Consider the following 22,133-nt stretch of genomic DNA (forward strand, 5'->3'; position numbering starts at 1 on the left):
GTCTGACTCTTGGTTTTGGCTCAGGTCATGATCTCATGGCTTCATGAGTTCGGGCCCCATGTTGGGCTCTGTACCGGGGGTGCAGAGCCTGCTTAGGATTGTCTCTGTCTCCCTCTCTTTCTGATCCTCCCCCACTCACACTGTCTCTGTCTCTCTCAAAATAAATAAATAAACTTAAAAAATATATATATTTAAGAAAGCATAATGCTAGATGTGCTTTCTTTGGAACTGTGGTGTTCCATTCACGACCTGTGTTCTGTTCCCTTATAGGATGTCTCAGTGGTATGAGCTTCAACAGCTTGACTCCAAATTCCTGGAACAGGTTCACCAGCTCTATGATGACAGTTTTCCCATGGAAATCAGACAGTACCTAGCACAGTGGCTAGAAAAGCAAGACTGGTAAGAAAAGCCCACTCGAAGTTTTTCTATGCTTTTAAAATAATTTGTTGATTAAGTGACTTGGAAAAACATTGACTAAAAGATGAATCACACTGTGACCTTTGGGACTACTGTTGCAGAAAAATGTATTGGTTTGAAAAATGGCATGTGTCTCTACAAAGCTAAATTCATTAGTCATTAAGTACTTTTATGCTGTATGCTGTTTTGTCCATTTAATTATGATGCATACTCCTAAGTAATAAAATTAGGGGGATATCCCTAAAAACTGATACGTGGTTTTTTTTTTTTAATTTTACCATTTGTTGATTGCAAAAATTTTAAATGTTTTAAAAGTATTCACAATATGGAGTGAAGGCCCCTTTTGTCTTTTTTCCTCCAGAAATTAGCATTAAGAGTTTTGTGCACAATTTAGAGTTCTAGAATTTTTCAAGCTAATTGTGCATAATATATTGTATATGGGTGCCTGGGTGACTCATTTGGTTAAGTGTCTGACTCTTGACTTCTGCTCAGGTCATGCTCTCGTGGTGTGAGATTGGTGGTGAGATTGAGCCCTGCATCAGGCTCCACACTGGGCTTGGAGCATCGTTGAGAGTCTCTCTTCCTTTGCCCCTCTCCCTGCTCATGCTTTCTGTCTCTCCCTGCTCATGCTTTCTCTCTCCCCCTAAAAAAAGAAAGAAAGAAAGAAAGAAAGAAAGAAAGAAAGAAAGAAAGAAAGAAAGAAAGAAAGAAAGAAAGAAAAGAAAAATTAGAGGTGCCTGAGTGGCTCAGTCAGTTAAGCATCTGACTTCAGCTTAGGTCATGATCTCACAGTTCATGAGTTCAAGCCCTGCATGAAGCTCTCTGCTCAGTGCAGAGCCCGCTTCAGATCTTCTGTCTCCCTCTCTCTATGCACCCCCTCACTTGTGCACACATGCACGTGCTCTCTCTCTCTCAAAATAAACATTAAGAAAATTTTAAAAAAAGAAAAATTGTACAAACTGCTGTTCTGAAAGCAACATCAGTCTTAAAAGAAGGAGCAAAACCTGAGAACACACTTAAAATTTGTTTTTTTTAATAATTTTAATAAGGAAAGTAGTGTTTATTTTGTACGTTTAAAGTAGTTTCTAAAATGAAATGTATAAATTTCAAATCTCCTAGGGAGCATGCTGCTAATGATGTTTCATTTGCCACCATCCGTTTTCATGACCTCCTATCACAGCTGGATGATCAATACAGTCGCTTTTCTTTGGAAAATAATTTTTTGTTGCAGCATAACATAAGGAAAAGCAAGCGTAATCTTCAGGTATGACCTGGATTTTGTGTTTTAGTCAAAATGTTCCCAGGCTCATATAACAGTTTATTGAGCGTGCACTCGTTGGTATTTTTAAAAGTTACAGAGACTGTAAATAAACTACCTTTATATGGCTAATAATTTTATAGCATAAGCAAAGTAAAATACAAATTCATTTAGTAAACATGTAAGGAATTTTCAGGTTTAAGTGTATCACCTGTTAGGCATCAATAATTCTGAGAGAAATGTGATGCTCTAACCTTGTTTTGCTAGAAATGTTGAAATTTAAGCCCAAGAAAAAGGGTTACATTTTAAAAGCAGTGGGCTATAGAAACATGTCAAAGCTCCAAGGAGATTTAGTGATGAGTCCAGTCTGAGTCCTTGGTATACAGATGAAGAATAAGTTCGGAAAGGTTTGATAACCCTGAGGCCTGATACTGAGTTGGTGAATTAGAACTAGGAGTCCACCTTTCCTTGCTTTTGGAGGAATTACCTTCCCAGGGAAGAGAAAGTCGAAGAGAGTCCCAGGCAGGAGAGAATGGGCTACAAAGTTTTAGGATTTTTTCAAAAGTACTCCCAGTATCCCCTAAGCCTGGCTACCATATTTATTTCTATATTAATGAAACTTTTCTGTTTCAATGGAGGTGAAAGCTAGCATTTTCTTGTTTCATACCATGTCACCAAACTCTTCAACTTAGGTAATTAGGAGCTTTTTCTTTTTTGTGTGAATGTATCTATGATTTTATAGTACCAATGACAGGGGGAAGTCAGATTAAGTTTATAGAAATTTGATCTCCTATAGACTTGGCTTGAACATGCCTGTTACAAAGAGCTGTGATTGCCAGTATTTCGTAAACTGGCTTTGACAAAGAAATACAAAAACTGAAAAGAGTATCTTTAATCTAATTCAAAGCAGAGACCAGTAGATACATTAATTGAGAAATACCATGGATAATTTCTGTACCATTTACATGGTCTCAAGATCCTAACAGAACATAATTGGTCTCAAGAACAACAGAAATTAAAGTAAAAATATTATAGGAACCATGTATGAAAATACTTGATTTTTTAATCAAGAAATAATTTACGTATCTGCACTGATTGGAAGTTTTTGTCGTAATTTGTAAAAAGAATATTTAGACTTTACCAAAAATAGCTTGTATAGAATTTAATAAATACAAGATGAGGCTTCTCAGTGAATAGGAGTGAATTCAATTTATAATATACAATGGCTTAAACATTCTGAAATTTAGTTTGTTTTTATTCTAACAACGGATATCTAGGATAATTTTCAGGAAGACCCAATACAGATGTCTATGATTATCTATAACTGTCTGAAGGAAGAAAGGAAGATCCTGGAAAATGCCCAGAGATTCAATCAGGTACTTTTTTTTCTAATTGAACACTAAAGATTATAGTAAAGTAAAAATTCATTCATTTATCCAACAAATATTATCAACACCCTGTTCAAGGCAATGTTGTATAGTTCTCTGATTTTATGGCCCCAAAGAATGGTAAAAACCAGATATAGAGATTTTATAGATCCAGGCTTTAAGAAAGCACCATATCTAATAGAAGTCATTCTGGTGAGGGAGAGAGGTAATATGTAAACAAAATACTTTCAGATAGTAATAATTACCATGCGGATACCAAAGCAAGATACTGTGATACAATAATGGAGTATTTGGAGGATGGGGTTGTTTCTTTAAATCAGGGTCCAGAAGCTTCTCTGAGACAAGGGGCAGGGATGGAAGCCGGCAGACAGAGGGCTCTTGCAGCAGTCCAAGGGAGAGAGGGCAGAAGTGTACTTGGGAAAGGTGCAGTCAGTAGAGGTGGGAAGAAAAGGACAGATTATGCTTTGGACATGGTACCAACGGGGCTTACAGTGAAGGATCAAATATGGGAGTGAGGGAAAGTGAAAAAAAGATGACTTCATGGTTTATGACTTGAGTCACTTGGAGATACTGTTTGAGTTAGGGAAGAAGGAAAGGACTGGAGTAGGACTTTTATAGGACCATAGTATGTATTGGAGAAGAACAGGTTGATGGGAGAATCAAGAGCTTTGTTTTAAATAGGACTGAGTTACCTCTTAAATACATAAGACATCCAAACAGGAAACGAGTCAGAGTTGTTTTAGTTCCAAGACTTTTCATCATGGTTTTGCTAATACTAATACAAATCTTCCCATCAGTCAGGGTTCAGATTTTTTAAATTGCCATGGCATCTGTTCATTCCTTTGTTGAGTGAGTGATGGAGTGGTGAGAACAACCCAGAAGGCAGACAGTTATGAAACCACCGGATGGGTTGTTCTGGTTAAGACCCTTCCAGTGTGAGGCTGGGGTGGAGGGGTGGGGCGGTGGGGCAGGGGGGGGTGGGTGGAGAATGCGAGAGTATTAGAATTTAAGTAGTGGTGGTGAATGCCATTCTGCATTCGCTTTCTGGGCATTTGACCCCAGTGCTTGTGAATCTGCTGCTTTCCTGGGCATTTAGTTCCTGCCTCCTCATCACATTGAAAGCACCTTGCTGCGCTAAGCATTTAAAGATATTTATTTGTTCTCAACTCAAGCTAGTTCCTCTGGTACCGGTCCTAGTGACAAAAGTGCATATCAGCGCTGGCTGCCTGGTCTCTGCAGGAGCTATGCCCATCTTCAACATGGCATTCTGCACCTGGGAGATTTTAAGCAAGAAATTTTGATTGTGTGTGACTTTCGTCTTAACACCACTGTGCGACGGGCTGGCCACTCCCGTGTCTCAAATAAATTTGAGAGGACCGCCAAGAGCAGAGACAGGCAGAAAAACAGTTTCCACTACTTTGTCCCTCAAGCATTTCTCACCTCACATTCAGCCCCGAGGCCCAGAGTTGGCATTGGGAGGCAGAGAAGGGGACTGACTTCTCTTCTCCCAGATCAGCCTTCTCTCTTGGGTATGCTTTAGGTCTTAAAAGCTTGCAAACTTTTGTCTCCCCTTTAAAAATGTAGGTAATCTGGGGAGAGGTTCTTTTTAAGCCTTTCAGAAGACACATGAGGTATCCATGAACACCTTTAAGGGGGTTTAGTTGATTGTCTAGCTGAGAACAAGAGAAGCAAGACTTTTGGGAGTTTGAGGGAAGGATGTGGATGTCTGAGGCCATCAGGGAAAGGGAAAAGTCACCAAAGTTACCCAGCCACTACAGGCTGGGAAACTGAGAAACAGTTCTATGCCATTTCTCCCCTTACTGAAGTAACTACATTTTGATAATATATCTTTTATTCATACTGACATCTGTATGTATGGGATGATAAGATGTCTGTATTTCGTTCAAAGGAACTCCATTTGGGACCAGATGTATGGAGAGAATCTAGATGAAACAAGAATGTCCATGAATTGACTGATAGGTGTGGAAACTTATAGGTACACAGGGATTCAAGAAGTTCAGCATGTTTAAAACATGCAAAATTCAGTCTGTTCAGCGCATTTAAAGAGCACAAAATTCTGTTAGAAATGTTGAGATAGGAAAATATTGTTCCCATCATTATTTAATAGAAGAGCTTTTAGAAAGTACATTTAAGATAATATATCATATGTAGATATTTCTTAGTAAACTACAAATGTTTTGTTTGCTGCCATTATAGAACAGCAAAATGTTGAAAAAGTTGTATATATATGTATGGACAAAATTAAGGTCCATAGGGTTTGCCACAGTGGGCAGTGATCTTTTCTTTCAGGTTGGAAGGACAGACATAAAGTAGCTGTTCTGTCTTTGTGATCTTCAGTAATAATAGAGTTACCATATACTGAATGCTTACTTATTTATATAAACATTATTTCATTTGAATAAATGTTTTCAAAACTGTCACTGAAATTAAGTATTCTTATCCCCATTTTATAGATGAAAAAACTAAGGTTTAGAGGGCAGGCACTTTGCTCATGGCCACAGAGCTAATGAGGTTTGGAATTTAAACCTAGAATTAATTGTCTGACTCTAAAACCTATTCATTAGAGAAGTCTTTTGATCTGTCTTCGGGTGTTGGATATGTGAGGTGGGATAGGATGGCATTCTGACTGGGACTTCTGACAGCCATTGAGTGCCTGTCACAGATCCTTTTACTTGGACATCTGCTCATTCATTTGAAGAGAAAGCCTGCCTCAGCAGACTTTTCCTTGGTCTGGGGTGTGCAAGTAACTCCGTTCCAATTAAAACCATCCAAACAAAGTCTATAAGGTGCAGGTGTGCAATGAGAAAATAGGAGTAAAAGACCGCGAAGGTCTCTTCCAACTTTAACATTTTTCAAAAGTTTTTATTTAAATTCCAGTACTAGTTTCAGGTATAAAATACAGTGATTCAACGCTTGCATACCCAATTTTAATGTTTGGTGTTAACTGTGGTTTCCTGATTTTCCTGGTTTGTCAGAAACTTAAAAAGTTAAAGACTCACCCTGGAAGTAGTATCCGACTCAAAAGTGTAGGGTGGTCGTAGTTATGGTGCTGGTATTTTTTAAGTACTTGATAGTAAAATACTTAACAGCTACCTAATATTTGGGAGTAGGGTAGAAGGATGAAGTGGGGCAGGAGAACAAGGAATAAGAAAGCGAATGCCAGAGTGTGTTAGTAACTGGGACAGACTGCTAAAGTTTGAAGCAGGAGGTTTCTTGGGCCTTTGCCACAGTCACCAGATTTTTTTCTGCCAAGCATTTCCTAGTGTGACAGCAGGAAGAGAATGGGGTAGCTGTGAGTGCAGCTGCCTTCTTATAACCATCATTTCCCCATTTACTAAACTAACCTTTGACAGTGTAGGAAAAAGGAGCAGGAAGTCAGCATCCTCCAACGGCCCAGCCCCTCTGTCTGGGTGAAGAAGCCCGGCTCTTACGAGAGCCCACAGGACAATGGCATCCATGCCATACTTCTAGCAGACAACAGCAGAAATTCCTCCGCAGAGACGGGAAGGCTTATGGAGCTGCTCATGGTGATACCTCATTCTGAATGGCCAGAGCAGCTCCATTTATTCCTTGGTGACATGTGGCACCTGGGGATACCAGTCATTTTAGGGCATTTTTAATACACGCTTTATATAGATACAATTCAGATGTTTTGAACTTCTGCAATTCCAGAGTATATAAAATGAAGGAAGGCTTCCAAAGATTTCTGTAAACAAAGAATAACTTTGATTACTGAAAGCTAATAGAGGTGGAACGAAAAAGAATATTATAGGCCAGTTTCACTTATGAATATCAATGTAAAGTCCTAAATAAAATATATTAGTGATCAAAGTTAAATAATACAGTAAGAAAATAATATGACCAAGTAAGATTTATTCCAGATTATAATAATTACAGAGTTTATTGTGACTGGGAAATTCATTAATGCAACTCATTATGTAAACAGAGACAAAGAAGAAAAAGCATGTGCTTATCTCTACAGTTGCTGAAAAGGGCTGGCAAAATCCAACACCCTGATAAGAGACATTAAATAAAATAGGAATTGATGGATATCTCTTTAGCCTATTAAAATATACATCTCTCAGTTCTATAAACAGTAACTTACTTGGTTTGGAAAACAGTAGTAAGTCAGAACCATGACAAGGATGTTTACCGTTTCCCCTAGTATTTAGATAACATTACATTGGTGGTATTCACCAATGCAGTTAGGCAAGAGAAAACCATCAGAAGCATAAGAATCAAAAGCAACATCATAAAGATATCGGCTCTGCCTAAGTTATTCATAATTTTAATGTGATCCCAATAGAAATACCGAGTTGCTTTCTGAAGCTATGAAAGTCATCAGGAAAATAAACATGCAAGAATAGCAAGGAAATACATGAAAAAAGTACAGCAGTGAGATGGGACCAGCCCTATTAGATATACTTCAAACCCTCTGTAATCAAACACTGTTCAGGCGTTCAGGCTTATGAAGAAAAAGCCCCATGGGAAAGAAAAAAAAATCTAGGAGTTGAAACCAGGTACATAAAATTTGGGTGATAAAAGTGGCAACTGAAAGTTCTGGGGAAAATACGAATTTCTCACTAAGTGTTTTTAAGATGAACGGATAACCAATTGGGAAAAAGTTAAAATTGGAGCCATACTTCACAGTAAACACAGGAATAAACTTCAAATGGATCAGAGATCTAAAAGTAAAAAAGAAAAAAAGAAACTATGCACGGTCTAGGTTAAAAATGGGTGAACTCCTTTATAATCTGTCAGTACAGAAGGGCTTTCCAATAGGGAAAATCCAGATATGAAAGAAGAAAATACTGATAGATTTGAATATATAAAAATACCCACATAAAATCTGTGCTGTGTAGGACTCTATGTAAGAAAGTTTGATGGGCACAGTTTTTGCCATGGGAGGGGCTTTAACTCTAAACAAAAATAGCATCTTTCTAGAATCTCATCTATATGAGAACAGTCTCATGTTTACCACTCGGCCACTTGGGCCTAGGACATTGCCTGACCTTGACTTAGTGTCTTGTAAGTCCTACTGTGTGAGTCATGGAACACCTTATGTAATGAACACGTAGACACTGCTATGTCCATGTCCTGATTATCGAGGATGGGACCAAATACTATCAGTGTGTCTGGGTTGACAGTCATTATTGCTTTAGGGTAGCCGCTACTCATTGAAGTCCTTCAATGGCAGTGCTGTTCAATTTTGATAGGCCTCTGAATCACCTGGGATCTTGTCACAATGGAGCTTCTGATTCAGTAATCAGATTAGGACCCGAGAGTCTGCATTTCCAGCAAGCTCCCAGGTGGTAAGGTACTGCAGGTCTGGGGACCACACCATGAATCACAAAGCTTTGAAACAAGTACAGGGTTAATAAGAAAAATCTTGTCTACAGAATTTGAGAAACCGTGAAATAAACTTCTTATGTGGTACCATGCAACTGTGTGAATTAATGGAAAACTCCAGAAATACTCTGTTTATATTAGGCATGAACTGAGCCTAGTCTTTCCGTAGCCTTTTTAATAGTTTATCAGCATTTTCCAGGTCCTTGAGAACTGAGCTATTTCTTGTCAACACCCATGTGGGAAGCTTGTAGGAGGTTTTGGAAGGTCTGGGAGGTAGGTAAGAGCACAGGGTATGGACTTGACTTTGGAGAGTAACCAGCGGGTAAATATGCTAGAAGAAATGATACTTGTTAACCACGCACCTCCCATTACAGGCGCAGTCGGGGAATATTCAGAGCACTGTGATGTTGGACAAACAGAAGGAGCTTGACAGTAAAGTCAGAAATGTGAAGGATAAAGTTATGGTGAGTATTGAGTAAATATATACATTTAGCCTCTTTTTGTAAAGGAAAAAGCTTTCGATTACTCGAATGTGAACGTGGTAACTAATTTGTTTTTCAAGTAGTTGAGAGAAAAGTTTTGCTGAAGTTCCAGACCATAAGTAAACAAATTGGTTAAACCAATGAGCAGATAGACTTTTATGGCCCCTTTTATAACTTCCAAACATTGAGCTTATCTCTTTCTTCCTTGCGAGACTGTGCAGAAACTGTCGACTTTGCCCCATCACACAATAAACTAGATGTTGTTGCTCTAAATAGCCTTTTATGTCTATGCTTCTCAAATCTGGGGTGTTCCTGGGATTACACAGAGCTCCAGCATGAACATAGCTCATCTTTTTCAAGCACCTGTTTTACTCTAAAACTTGAAAAGGGAACAGAAACATTTCACTTGAAAGAAATCCTGATACGTTTCTGATTAGAATAAAATATCCACAACAATTTTAAGATAAAACCTGTAAGGTCATATGAAAGCAGAGAGCTGCTTTGGTGCCCTTGGTGGCCTGTGTTCACCCCCCTCTACGGTGAGAGCTAAGTCGGAGGAAGAGACAAGGGGTCTTGCTTTACACCAGGACTGTATCTGTGGGAAAGGCCTTCCAGCTGAGAGGTCTGATCTCATCTGGATATTGGTCAACCCAGTGTGGATTTGACTTTGTGCTTCAGACAGTGCCTTTCCGAATTCCAGATTCTTTGAAGCAACTTTATCCTGCAGCCTTCTAAGGAAACACTTCATTAGAAATCAAGTAAGCCCAGTCTGGAAATAGCCATATGTTTTCCTTTCTAAAAAAAAGTTCTTACATACTTATTAAGGACATTGAAATTATTATGTATGTGATTAGAATTTTGCAAGTTGAATCCATCTTTGAGGGAGCTGGATTGTTACCATGGTTTTCTGGGTCCTATGGAAACAATCTATTTCCTAAAGTCTTTGGAAGCAGATGGGTGAAAACCTGTTTATGTTTTTGTTTGTAGTGTATAGAGCATGAAATCAAGACACTAGAAGACTTACAAGATGAATATGACTTTAAATGCAAGACCTTGCAGAACAGAGGTAAGAGTTAACATCGAAACAGTGCCCATTGGCTGTCTTTTTTTTTTCTGTTTACACTAGATAAAGAAGACAAGTATGTCTTCACATTTGCCAAACGCTTTATGACTCTGAATTGCTAGTCTTGGCTTCTTGATGACTCAAGCCAGGGTCTTAACCTCTGTACTGTTGACATTTTGAACCTGATAATTTTTTTTTTGTTGTGAGGGGCTGTCCTACACAGGAGACGTTTAGCAGCATCCCTGACTTCTTCCCACCAGATGGCAGTAGAACTATTTCCCTAATCCCCAGTGGTGACCACCAAAACTGCCTCCATACCTTGCCGAATGTTCTGCGGTGGGGGCCGGGGGGAGTACCACCCCCAGTTGATAACCCCTGGTTATGTGTTATTCACTGTACTTCTTGTACCTGGCCCACTGATGGACATAGACTGACCGGTGTGCGGGGTTTCCCTGTGCAAATGCCAGAAGCTCCTTCAAACATTGCAGCTCCACATGTATACTCTGCAGAGAAGTTTAGCATTGCTCTTCATGTTTTAAAGCGGTTTTGCTCTATTTTGTTGCTTGTTTTTCATGATGGCAGGCCATTGACTGAAAAGAACCCAAAAGCATGCATTGTGTAAAATATGTTAGGTACTGCTGTAACCCTGGCTGTCATTTGGAGGGTACCAAGGTTAATGTGGAGAGATGATTAGTATAATTTGAGGAATAGTAGGAGAGAAAGGAACCTCAACTACTACTTCCTAATACTTCTCTTCCAAAGCTACAGATATGCTTTGTGTAAATTTTTTATATGAGATTTTGAATTTTGTCACTTATGTGCATTTAGGTAATCTGGCAGTGATTTAAGAACCAGACAGTAACTGTTCCCAGTTTCCATGGGTCATTGAAAACAAGTGTACTTTGTTTCAGCCTGTCAGTTTTTATTCTTAGGACATTTTTCTTATTTTGTTCAGTACAAACTGAAGACCAAACTTTGATCTATCACCAGATAGCATTTGGATTATATTTCTTCTAAGTGTTTGTGAATCTTGGATTTAGTGGGTTTTGGTTTTTTTACATTTATATTTATCTGCTCTCTCTCCGAATTCACAGAACATGAAACCAATGGTGTGGCAAAAAATGATCAGAAACAAGAACAGATGTTAATCAAGAAGATGTATTTAATGCTTGACAGTAAGAGAAAGGTAGTGATTCGCTTTCCAGAATAACATGTTGCTTCTGTCACAGGCTGGAAATAATGGACATGAAGTGTATAATAGATGAAGAATTATTTGTATAACCACTTGGCTTAGAGCCCCAGTTGAGATATTTGCTTTTGCTTTTAAAAAATGTTTTTATTGTTTATTTATTTTTGAGAGAGAGAGGGAGAGTGTGTGTGCGTGAGTGAGCAGGGATGGGGCAGAGAGAGGGGGGGAAAAGGCTCTGAAGCAGGCTCTGTGCTATGGGCTCAGACTCACAAACCATGAGATTGTGACCTGAGCTGAAGTCAAACACTTAACTCACTGAGCCACCCACATGCCCCTAAAAATTAATGTTTTTAAATTCAGTGATTAAAGATGAACTTATTTCACTTTACTTCTTTCTCTCTCTTTAGGAAGTAGTTCACAAAATAATAGAGTTGTTGAACATCACCGAACTTACCCAGAAAGCCCTGATTAATGATGAACTGGTGGAGTGGAAGCAGAGACAGCAGAGTGCCTGTATTGGGGGACCCCCCAACGCTTGTCTTGATCAGCTGCAAAACTGGTAAGATTCTCCAAAACTGGCTGGCTAACCCCACGAACTCCTGAAGCGCACATTTGAGTTGTTGTTAGTGAAAGGACCCTCTCAAAACTTTGGTTTAGAGTTTGATGTGGTCCAGCTTCTTCTTGCCCTGGAAGCACACGTTTGTCATGCATGTGGCCGAGTTCAGCCAAGTTCTGCTTGGTTTGGAGCACTCCTCTCCCTACTCTACGTGTACCGTGGGATGCATCATTTGTGCCAAAACATTGGTGACGTCGCTGTCACGTAAACACACTTAACAACTTGAGCCCTGATGTTTTCTTAAACACAAAATAGTCTGAGACATTTTCCAGGCTTCCATGAGATCATAGTTTGTTGTGGACCATTCATTTGCTCATCATCGAGTAAACACTTATTAAACGCCATATGCCTGGCACTGGGCTAGGATCTGGGGACACGTGATGAATGGTTTTTGGTCCTCTCAGTGTGGAGGCGGGAGGTAGATGTAATCATTCCATGCAGTAGAATGTTACCAGTGCTCTAACAAAGGTCTGTCCAGAGTTCTGTGGAAGATGAGGGAAGGAGTCAGCAGGACAGGTTTCTGAAAGGAAGTGGTCTTGCACAGACTCTTGAGAGTGAAGACGAGTACTTCGTGGAGACCAGGGAGGAGACCAGCATGGACTGAGGCAGAGGAGAGGAGCGGCTGGGCATGAATGGGGGTCTGCAGTACCCCATATTGGATGATGGGAGAGTGGGGTGCCGGGGAGGACAGGAAGAAAGTGGAGGTGGCAAGATGCTGGAACCTGGTTGTGGAGGCTCCCACACAGTGCTAGGAACGGGACTTTGTCCAGTGGGTGCTGGTGAGCCAGGCAGGCTTTTTGTTTAAGTGGAGATTTACTTCTCTATTTTATTTTTGTTTTACTTCGAAAGGTCGCTCTGGCAGCAGTCAGGAGGAAAGGCTAGAGACAGAAAAGCCAGCTGGGCGACTGGGAACATGTTAGTGTCGTTTGGGGGAGGGCCAACAGACCAGAATGGGTGGGAGACTGGATCAGAGAGGAGATGAAGGGATGGTGGCCTGGAACAATTTCCAGGGGCCCAAGGACCAGAGATCTCGGGAGGTTCTCTGGATGCTACTTTTTAAAAAATTCGCAATTAATATTCAGTCATTTATTTTTATTCTATAGATTGCCTGCTCATATTCCAAATTTCTTTTTGGTTAGCACAGAGCTTCCTAGCCCAGTGTGCCTCCGTGGGCCTTGCGGGGCACTGACCCCCCTGTCCTCCTAGTGCTCTGGGAGGCCCTGGGCTGTCTGGAGCCTCCTTGTGGTCATTTAGGCCACGGGGAGCCTCTTCCAGAGCCGCAGATGCCCTCCAGTGTCCTCCACTGTTCTGTCCATAGACTGTCATTTTCTTGTGTGTGCCATGGCCTAAAATGTGGGAAGCCCTGGGTTAGAATCCACCTGGAACTTGCCCACCCACCATTAGCCTACCTTCTTTCATGGTCAGGGGCTGCTCTCTGGGTGCCTTGAACAGCATTCGGGAAATGGAACTGTGAAGTGAAGGAAATGTATTTCGCTGGGAGAAGATTTTCTTTTGTCATTACTCCAGCTAGTCAAGTGACAGTCCCACAACCTGACTTGGCTCAGAGGCACTTTACAGTCGGCAAGGAGGAAACTGAAGCAATCACTGGTTTCCTCCTTGGCTAATATTTTGAGTGTCTGGATTGAGTGCTTTGCCTTCTCCTTTCAGTTCAGTGAAACTATGACCTTGGTTCCCTCTTCTCCTCCTTCCCCAGGGCCTGCCATTCCTATATGTGGGCTCCTTGCTGCCTCCCGCATCACCTCTGATGAAGTCTGCCTCGCTGTGTCCCTTGCCTCTGCCCTCCTCTTTACCCTCTCCCTTTAAATCTCAATTATCTTACAGGTCAGGGGAAATCACAGATCCCCAGCGGGCCACACCCCACCCCGCCCCATCTCCTCAGGTCCGTCTCGAAGTGTAGGGAGGTCTTTGACCTGGGCTGTAATCAGTGCCATTGGTTTCTTCTCCCTGAATAACTGCCCTTGAACACCAAGATGAACCTTGTTCTCTATTTCTCCCTGCAGTGTGTGGCCATGCAGATAACATCGTGTGTTGCCCGTAAAAACCTCTTGTTGATCTCCGTGATTCCCTGTGATCCAGGCTGCTTTATGACAGCCTGCGATTGAGACCCGTGTGTCTTGTCCCTCCCCAGGTTCACCATAGTTGCCGAGAGTCTGCAGCAGGTTCGTCAGCAGCTTAAAAAGCTTGAGGAATTGGAACAGAAATACACCTATGAACACGACCCTATCACAAAAAACAAACAAGGGCTGTGGGACCGCACCTTCAACCTGTTCCAACAGCTCATTCAGAGGTAACTTGAGGGGGATTGGTTTGTATCTTCTGCAATTATTTTGCTCGGGAAAATGTTATGGTGATTCAGATCATTTAGAAGTGTTTAATAGGTTATATAAAAATTTTTAGGGCAGTCACCTCTTTCCAAATTCCTGTCTATGCCATTGGCTTTCCATTCTTGTGGCTATCTAGACTGATAACTTGTCAGTTTTACTCCTTGGGCCACTCTGTGCCAAGACCTGTCAAGTCTATCCTGGTGTCCCCTCCTTGCCACACCAAGGCCTCATCCTGTCTCCAGCTCTCAGATCCTCTCTGCTAGACTCATACATGGTCACCTCCCAAGTGCTTCCCTTCTCAGCCCCTGCCTCCCTAGTCCCTGTGACCCTGTGCTTTCCAGAGCAGACTTCAGCCTGTCTCTCTGTCACCTGCTCATCCAGGTGGAGCCCCCTACTACACACTTGTACCCTATGTCCACAGTCCCAGCTGGCCACTCCGGGGTGAGCTTCTGCACGTGCCTCGTTTTGGCAGACCTCGTGCCCACCACATATAGTCGCTTTGCCTTGCCTCTCGTAACTATTTCCTCCACCTCTCTCTTGAAAGTCATCTCAAAATTGTAAATCTCAGCTTATATCTAATCATGAAATCTTCCAGAGTTCCCGAATATGTTACCTCCCTTCAAGATCTGCCTGGTTCAGTCTTCATTCTTGTCCCGTTCTGGATTTATTCTGTAATTGTGTATGTATTTCTGTTGTCTGTGACATAAATTGGGAAGTTCTTGGAAGACAGACATGTGCATTTGTCATCTTTTTGTCCCCCATAAGGACCTTGTACAGTGCCTTGCCCACCGGCAGGTGTTCCACATATGCTTAGCAGATGAATAAATGGCACTGAGTAGAAAGAAGCATAGAGTTCATATTGCAATTTAGTCTTCATGTTAACTTGACATGTGGCTAATGTCCAAACAGGAATGCCTCAGTGCTATTGTTTTGAAATAATCAAGGATATTTATTTACTAGGGTTTTAGAATGCAAATCCGATACTTTTTTTAATGAAAATTAAGGCTTGGAAATGTTTAGTAGATAGATAATAAGTATTACTAAACAATTTTACTGGAAGAACAGTTTTCCAAAGGATACCAAAATACCCATTTCAAATTATGGTAGTAAGGCAATATGTTACATGGTTCATTTTCAACTGTAGTAAAATTTCTTTTTATTTATTTTTTTTGTTTATTTTTATTTTAAAATTGGGATGCAGTTAACATACAACATTACATTAGGTTCCGGTGTACAACATCATGATTTGATATTTGCATATGTTGCAAAGTGATCACCACGGTAAGTCTGGTTAGCAAATTTGGTTCTTCATGCAAATTCATAAATGAACATAACCCAACTCAAGGTTTTCATTATTGACGGTATCACAGTTCACTGCAACTACTCTGATCTTTTTGAGTATAAATTTGGTGTGGGGATTTCTGTGCTGACTAGCAAACCTCACTTTATCAACTCGTTCGAATCTTCCAAACTGAGTTTGAGCTTGTGCCCTCTAACCCCCTCTCCTGTTGAGGGAAAATAATTCATACTCCCTCAGCATTAATGGAAATGCTAATCTGCACTCTGCTTGGAACTTACAGCTCATTTGTGGTGGAAAGACAGCCTTGCATGCCAACTCATCCTCAGAGGCCACTAGTCTTGAAGACTGGGGTCCAGTTCACCGTGAAGTTGAGGTAATTGAGAAAAGATGGAATCATTACACCTTCTGCCATGAAGTTTGCATCCCTCATTCCTTCACAACACTGTCATATAGAGTGCTTTAGAGGAAGCAATTTTGCAGTAGGCATTTCTTTTCTTTTTTTAAGTTGTATTTATTTAGGTAATCTCCACACCTAATGTGGGGCTCACACCCATGACCTTGTAATCAAGAGCCTTACGCTCTGAGCCAGCCAGCTGCCCCTGTAATAGGCATTTCAATGGGAATTCTTATTTAGAGTATCTAAGAGTCTGTCTGTCCTATTAAAATTAGAGCTATAACAGATACATATGTACACACACCTGATATTTTCCCCCGTGATAAATGTAATGCACGTTCACTATAGAAAGGAATTCAGCATTGCAGAATTGAAATAGTAGAGAGTAAAAGTTCCCAGCAGCCTCATGCTCTCCTGAGTATAAGCTTGTAACCTAGGCTTTACATACCCCTGCAACCATATGTGGTGTGTGTGAATATGGACTCATGACACATGTTTTTTTAGTGAATGGGCTCATAGCTTTCATCAGTTTTTCAAAGTTGTGTGTCATCTAAGTTGTCTGTAGACCACCATGGTAAACAGCCTAGTGTCAGTACTCTCAGATTTCTGTCCATGTCCATACAAATACATACATACACTTATATGTGTATGTGTGTGTGTCTGTGTACACACACACACATATATATATGTTTTTATACATAGATACACACATATGCAAGTACGTAATATACAGTATTTTATTTTTAAAAATAAGGATTCTGCTATACGTGTTTTTCAGCCTGTTTTTTCTTCAGTAAGAAATCATAGAAGTGTTTCCATGTGAGACCATGGCTTATCTTTCTTTTTTTGAGTGGCAGATTTATTTAACTAGTCTTCTACTGATGAGCAGCTGGACTCTGAAGAGCTACATTGGCCTTCAGAGTTGGCCTCGGTCCTCTTTCCTGGGGTGCTGCTGAGCGAGGTCCCCAGTTGCTGCTTCCTGGTTGCTGGTCTTATAGCACCACACTCAGGCACCCTCGGGGGACCAAAACTCACAGCCAGAAGGGACACTAAAAATCTAATCCCATCCGCCTGCCCCACTAAGTGCAGCAGACCAGTGAGGGGCTCCTTCCTGAGGTCTGTAGCTCATCAGAGAAGACACATGCACATCTTAGCCCTACGTTCCTTCCTTCCGATGTTAACCTGTTTTTCCTGATTATGGATAAGAGTTCTTATTTTTTCCCAAGAGAACAAACATTAGTCACAAGTTTTAGTAAAAAGTACATTTGCAATTTTTCACCCATATAATTGTCCAAAAGTAGAAATCTTGATAAAACCCAGTGTTGGCAAGGCTGTATAGGGAAGCAGGTACCCTCACTCACATTTGGTGGGAATGTAAAATCAGTGATGCTTTCTATCAGAATTTAGTGTTACAGTTTTGCCCCAGCAGTTCCATAGCTAGGAATTTATTTTGCAAATACAATTAGAAAGTATTCCAAGTTGACATACATGAATGTTGATTCTATTGTTTGTAATAACTGGAGGGAGTGAGGATTCGTGAAACCTTCTCCAATAGGGAATTGATATAATAAATAAACTCTAATAATTTTTTAAAGTAATAATGACTTTTATTTTTTATTCCAGACTGTTGGTGAAATTGCAGGAGCTGAATTATAATTTGAAAGTCAAAGTCTTATTTGATAAGTAAGCTATCTTTTTTTTTTTTTTTTTTTAAATTTTTTTTTCAACGTTTTTTATTTATTTTTGGGACAGAGAGAGACAGAGCATGAACGGGGGAGGGGCAGAGAGAGAGGGAGACACAGAATCGGAAACAGGCTCCAGGCTCCGAGCCATCAGCCCAGAGCCTGACGCGGGGCTCGAACTCACGCCGCGAGATCGTGACCTGGCTGAAGTCGGACGCTTAACCGACTGCGCCACCCAGGCGCCCCAAGCTATCTTTAATATTATCTAATATACATACACTATTGAAATTCTGGTTTTGTTAACCAAACATGGATGGAAGCACTAGAGCTATTTATAAGTGATCCCAGGAGATTTAAAAAAAAAATTTAAGTTCATATATTTATTTTGAGAGAGTGCACGAGTAGGGTGGGGGCAGAGAGAGGGTGGGAGAGAGAGAATCCCAAACAGGCTCCGTGCTGTCAGCACAGAGCCTGATGTAGGGCTCAAACTCACTAACCATGAGATCGTGACTGAGCTGAAATCAAAAGGCAGACACTTAACGAACTGAGCCACTAAGGCGCCCCTAAGTGATCCTAGGAGATATAAATTGATAGCTCCCATTCTGGACATTGGGAGCTTCCTTTAGAGCTGATAACATGCTGGTGCCTTTTGAGACTATAAGTGAAGAAAAGAATGAGTGTATTTTATGCACATGAGTTTGTAATGATCAAGTCTTGCATACTACCCCACCTCCCTCCTAGGCCAGCCCCAGAGGAGGAGAGGCCTATGATCACACACAGGCTGAGGATCCTCGAGGCTGCAGTGATTCTGCGGCCAGTTGTGGGGTCGTTTCTGGAATGACGATGACAGCATTTTGCGGGAACTGTGTGGAGCCTGCTGGATCCACCCTTGTCTCTTCTGGGCAGTAGGGACCTGGGAATGGATGGGGTCTCTCACAGGGGGTCTAGATGGAGCAGTCCCATCCCATTTTGCCCTTAGACCTTAGACCTGGACTAGCACTGACCTAGCTACTGTCTCCCCTCTCTGCCCCACCCTTGATACATTTAATGTTTTTGTGTGTAACATACTGATTTAGCAAGTTTCAAGACCATTTATGATAATCCAGGTTTCCTCTGGTGTTCTAGCTTTCCGCCCTGTAACAATATTCTTTCTTATAGTCTGTGCCCTTGTCTTTCCTGCCATCATCTTTGGTTTCTCTGTGTATCAGCTTTTGCTACATAACAAATCACCCTGAACCTAGTGGCTTAAAACCCAAAAAAGTTATCCTTTCTCTTATTCTGTGAGCGGTAGGTGGTCTTTCTGGGCTGGACCGGCTTGTTTGTTGCTGAGTGGTCCAGCATGGACTTGTTACATGTGTGAGGTCCTGGCTGGGATAACCGAGCCCTTCTCCATGTGGTTCTCAAGGGCGAGCCAGGGCTTTATGGCATAGTGACAGCATCCCAGGTGGGTAAGAAGAGCAGCATGAGAGGCCTGTTGGGGCGAGACTTGGAGCTTGTACAGCATCCCTCCCATCCATTCTATTGGCAAAACCAAGTCAGAGTTGCCTAAAGTTCAAGGGAAATACTCTCAATGTCTTGAAATGAAGTGTGGCAGAGATTTTATGGCTGTTACGTGTGTTACCACACTGTGCTCTATCTCAGTCTCTCTTTTGGTTTGTTACAGCTCTTTTGTCTTTTCTCTCTGTTCCAGCTCTGAGTTTTCCTCTTAGCTCTGACAAGGAAGCTTTGTGTCACACTGTTCGTTCCCTTCATTTCAGATTCTTTTTTTCTTTTCTAAAACTGGAGAAAATTGGTCGCTCACATAGCTAATGGTGATGGTTATTCACAGAAATGTTGAATTTCTAGTTGAGATAGGAAAGGAAGCTAACCCATGTAACTGTGAGTGTGCTGATGTTTTCTAATCTGTGCCTACTCCTCACAGATAACATGGGTAGTCTGGAACGTGACTGAGTAATCACTAAATTTATATAAGAGGCAAAGTCGCTCAAGATTTAACCTCAGACTTAAACTAGACAGTTTCCCCCAATAATTGACTATTCTTGCACTCTCATAAAAGCATTAAAGATAGTAGAGAATAAAAAGGTTTGTGCTGTCACATTGGAAGTTCCCTTAGTTTTCTAAGAGCAGAGATTGCTCTCTGCTGCCCCAGTGCTTAGCATGGGGCCTCACACCGGGTATGTGATTGCTCAGGACGTAGCCCTGACTGTAGCTGACTTACGTTTATGGAGGGTGTGCTCTGTGCTCTTTCACCCGTTGTCTTTTACCCCTCGCCAAATCCTGTAAGGTCGGTGCTGTTGGTACCTCATGGTACGGATGATAAACGTGAGGCCTGGAGAGTTTATCTGCTGCACGTCCCTCCGCCGCCCTGGGCAGAGTTAGTGGTGGTTGATTGAGGGAGGGAGCTAGTGAATGAAATGGCAGAAAACCCACAGGTGTAGATTTTGTGTTGGTCTTTTACTTATAGGTATACTTTCATATTTTTCTTAAAGCTCAGTTCAAAATTTAAATATACATATATGACTTTTTTTTTTTTTCAGAGATGTGAACGAGAGAAATACAGTAAAAGGGTATGTCAAGTACTTTGTACTATATTTTACTACCTTTGTTTAATAGTTCTGAGCCTTTTAAGCATCTCTACTCTGTATATTCTGTTGTAGATTTAGAAAATTCAACATTTTGGGCACACATACAAAAGTGATGAACATGGAGGAATCCACCAACGGAAGTCTGGCCGCCGAATTTCGACACCTGGTAGGGAGACCAGTTTTCTGTGTTTTATGCGGCGTCTGGCTTGCTAGGACTTTATTTCCGGTGCAGTGGCACTCGGTTCATGGTGCGAGGCGGACGGCACCCCCTGGGAGGCTTCCTAGAGTTTGCGGGAACCTTTGTTCCTCCTCCTTGCCCCAGGACTGTTCTGTTACTGTGTTCTGCCAGTCTGTCCCCCAGAGATACTTCTTCGGGATGTGGCACTCTCGGTAACACACGCCATAAATCAGTGTACGCATAACTTATCCGTTCTCGGTGCCTCTACAACCTTGCTCACTCTAGACTCCTGCAGTTTCCTCGGGATTTAGTACTGCTCCCACATCCTGGCGGCTCCTGGTGAGACCGACCCCAGGAGTCTCTCATCGGCTCAGGATTTGCACCCTTCTTCCTGGTAGTCTTGCCCACAACCACTACCTCCATTGCATTCCTCCAGAGGGTAGGGATCCAGCAGGGGTTGTAAGCAAGCGGTGCCTGTCTGCCTGCTTCCGTGGGGAGCAGGGGCTGCCGGTTGTTGTGAAGATGTGTTGGCACTGCGCCCTGTGCACTCCCTGGGCTGGAACCTGCAGCCTTTTCGTTGGCAACCATTTTGTAAGCCAGCAAACCCATGGTGAGTGAAGCTTGACCTCATGGGAGAGCCTCACTCCAGACTCGGGAGTCTGAGGATGCCCAGAGCTGCTCTCGGGGCTCCAAAATGCTTCCTTAAAACCTCAGGGATTGAAGTCCGTGGGAGGGCAGTCTTAGCTGTGCCCTTAGCCTGAGGACCATGAAACAACTGATGAAGGTTAAGGGGCATCATTTGGAAAAGCTTGCATGGGGGAGGGGAGCAGGATATGATTCCCCGGGATCCTTCCAAACTCTGGTGTTCACATAGTGTCATGTCAGGCTGCTGGAAAAAGGCACTTAGGCTCCTGGGCCCACACAAGGGTCATTTCATATCTTGTTCTGCACCCTGAAAATAACTTCACATCCTTTATTCTTTCTAAGTCCTGACTTTGGTTTGTTTGTAGATGAAAACAGCAACTGTGACTGTTATCATGCTGTTTACTAAGATGGTTTCTTGTTCTATAGCAACTGAAAGAACAGAAAAATGCTGGCACCAGAACTAATGAGGTGAGTCTTTCTCTGTTGTGAATGGTCTCTAACCAGCAGGTCTGTCCGGGGAGGTTGGCTCAGTACCCCTTGTGGCCGGGGGTCACCTCAAAAAGGGATTCAGACCCAGCAGGGAAGAGCAGTGAATGAGCTTTAGGACACAGTATATCTGTGGTAGCAGTAAAAACACTGCTTTCGTGCTTTATGGTTGTCAAAAGATTTTGCACACGACTCCTGGACCCTCACAGCACAGCGGAACAGGTATAATGGGTTTCTGTGCTACTCACATTTCACAGGCGAAGAAAGTGAATCATGGGAACTTTGTAAGATTTTGCTAAGGGTACCCGGGAATTACTGTCTGAGCTGGAATTAGAGGCTCGTCTGGGGACTCCCATGCTGAAAATGAAGTGTGGCGAGAGGGTTTTCTCTCCATTGCATTCCCTGCCCAGCGGAATGGTCTTTCTGTCAGTTTCCCTTTTAGAGCCGGATCCTCAAGGAATTATATTTGTAATGTAATATTCAGAAATGAACTACGGACAGAGGTTTGGGATGTTTTCAGCCTTTATGCCCACGTAGCACGCCACCCTTCCATGCCGTGACCAGTGGTGCTCGTGTGGCAGAGTGGGACAAGCCCCAGCCAGGGCAGCGCAGAGATGTGCTATCTAGCCCTGGTTTTGATCTCTGCTCTCTTTGTGACCTTCTGAGGGCTTAGTTTCTCCTGCAAGCACAGATAGCGGCTGCTCCCCTCTGGTTCTAAGTCATGATGCCTGCATG

General features: G+C 42.0%; 1 protein-coding gene across 1 annotated transcript in view; it reads left to right on the forward strand.

Annotated features, from left to right (window-relative positions):
• Positions 1-270: 270 nt before the first annotated feature.
• STAT1 (signal transducer and activator of transcription 1) overlaps positions 271-22,133 on the forward strand; it is a 36,495-nt gene continuing 14,632 nt past the window's right edge. The window contains exons 1-13 of the mRNA XM_019462499.2: positions 271-399; positions 1,537-1,681; positions 2,953-3,051; positions 8,808-8,897; positions 9,903-9,981; positions 11,073-11,164; positions 11,575-11,726; positions 13,933-14,091; positions 15,709-15,801; positions 17,446-17,505; positions 20,042-20,071; positions 20,162-20,255; positions 21,339-21,380. Coding sequence (XP_019318044.1) covers positions 272-399; positions 1,537-1,681; positions 2,953-3,051; positions 8,808-8,897; positions 9,903-9,981; positions 11,073-11,164; positions 11,575-11,726; positions 13,933-14,091; positions 15,709-15,801; positions 17,446-17,505; positions 20,042-20,071; positions 20,162-20,255; positions 21,339-21,380 — 1,263 coding nt within the window. The 5' untranslated portion in view covers position 271. The remainder of the gene's footprint in view (positions 400-1,536; positions 1,682-2,952; positions 3,052-8,807; positions 8,898-9,902; positions 9,982-11,072; positions 11,165-11,574; positions 11,727-13,932; positions 14,092-15,708; positions 15,802-17,445; positions 17,506-20,041; positions 20,072-20,161; positions 20,256-21,338; positions 21,381-22,133) is intronic.

The sequence above is a fragment of the Panthera pardus genome, unplaced genomic scaffold (genome assembly GCF_024362965.1).
Source record: "Panthera pardus isolate Hobbes unplaced genomic scaffold, ASM2436296v1 HiC_scaffold_10, whole genome shotgun sequence".
Lineage (NCBI taxonomy): Eukaryota > Metazoa > Chordata > Mammalia > Carnivora > Felidae > Panthera > Panthera pardus.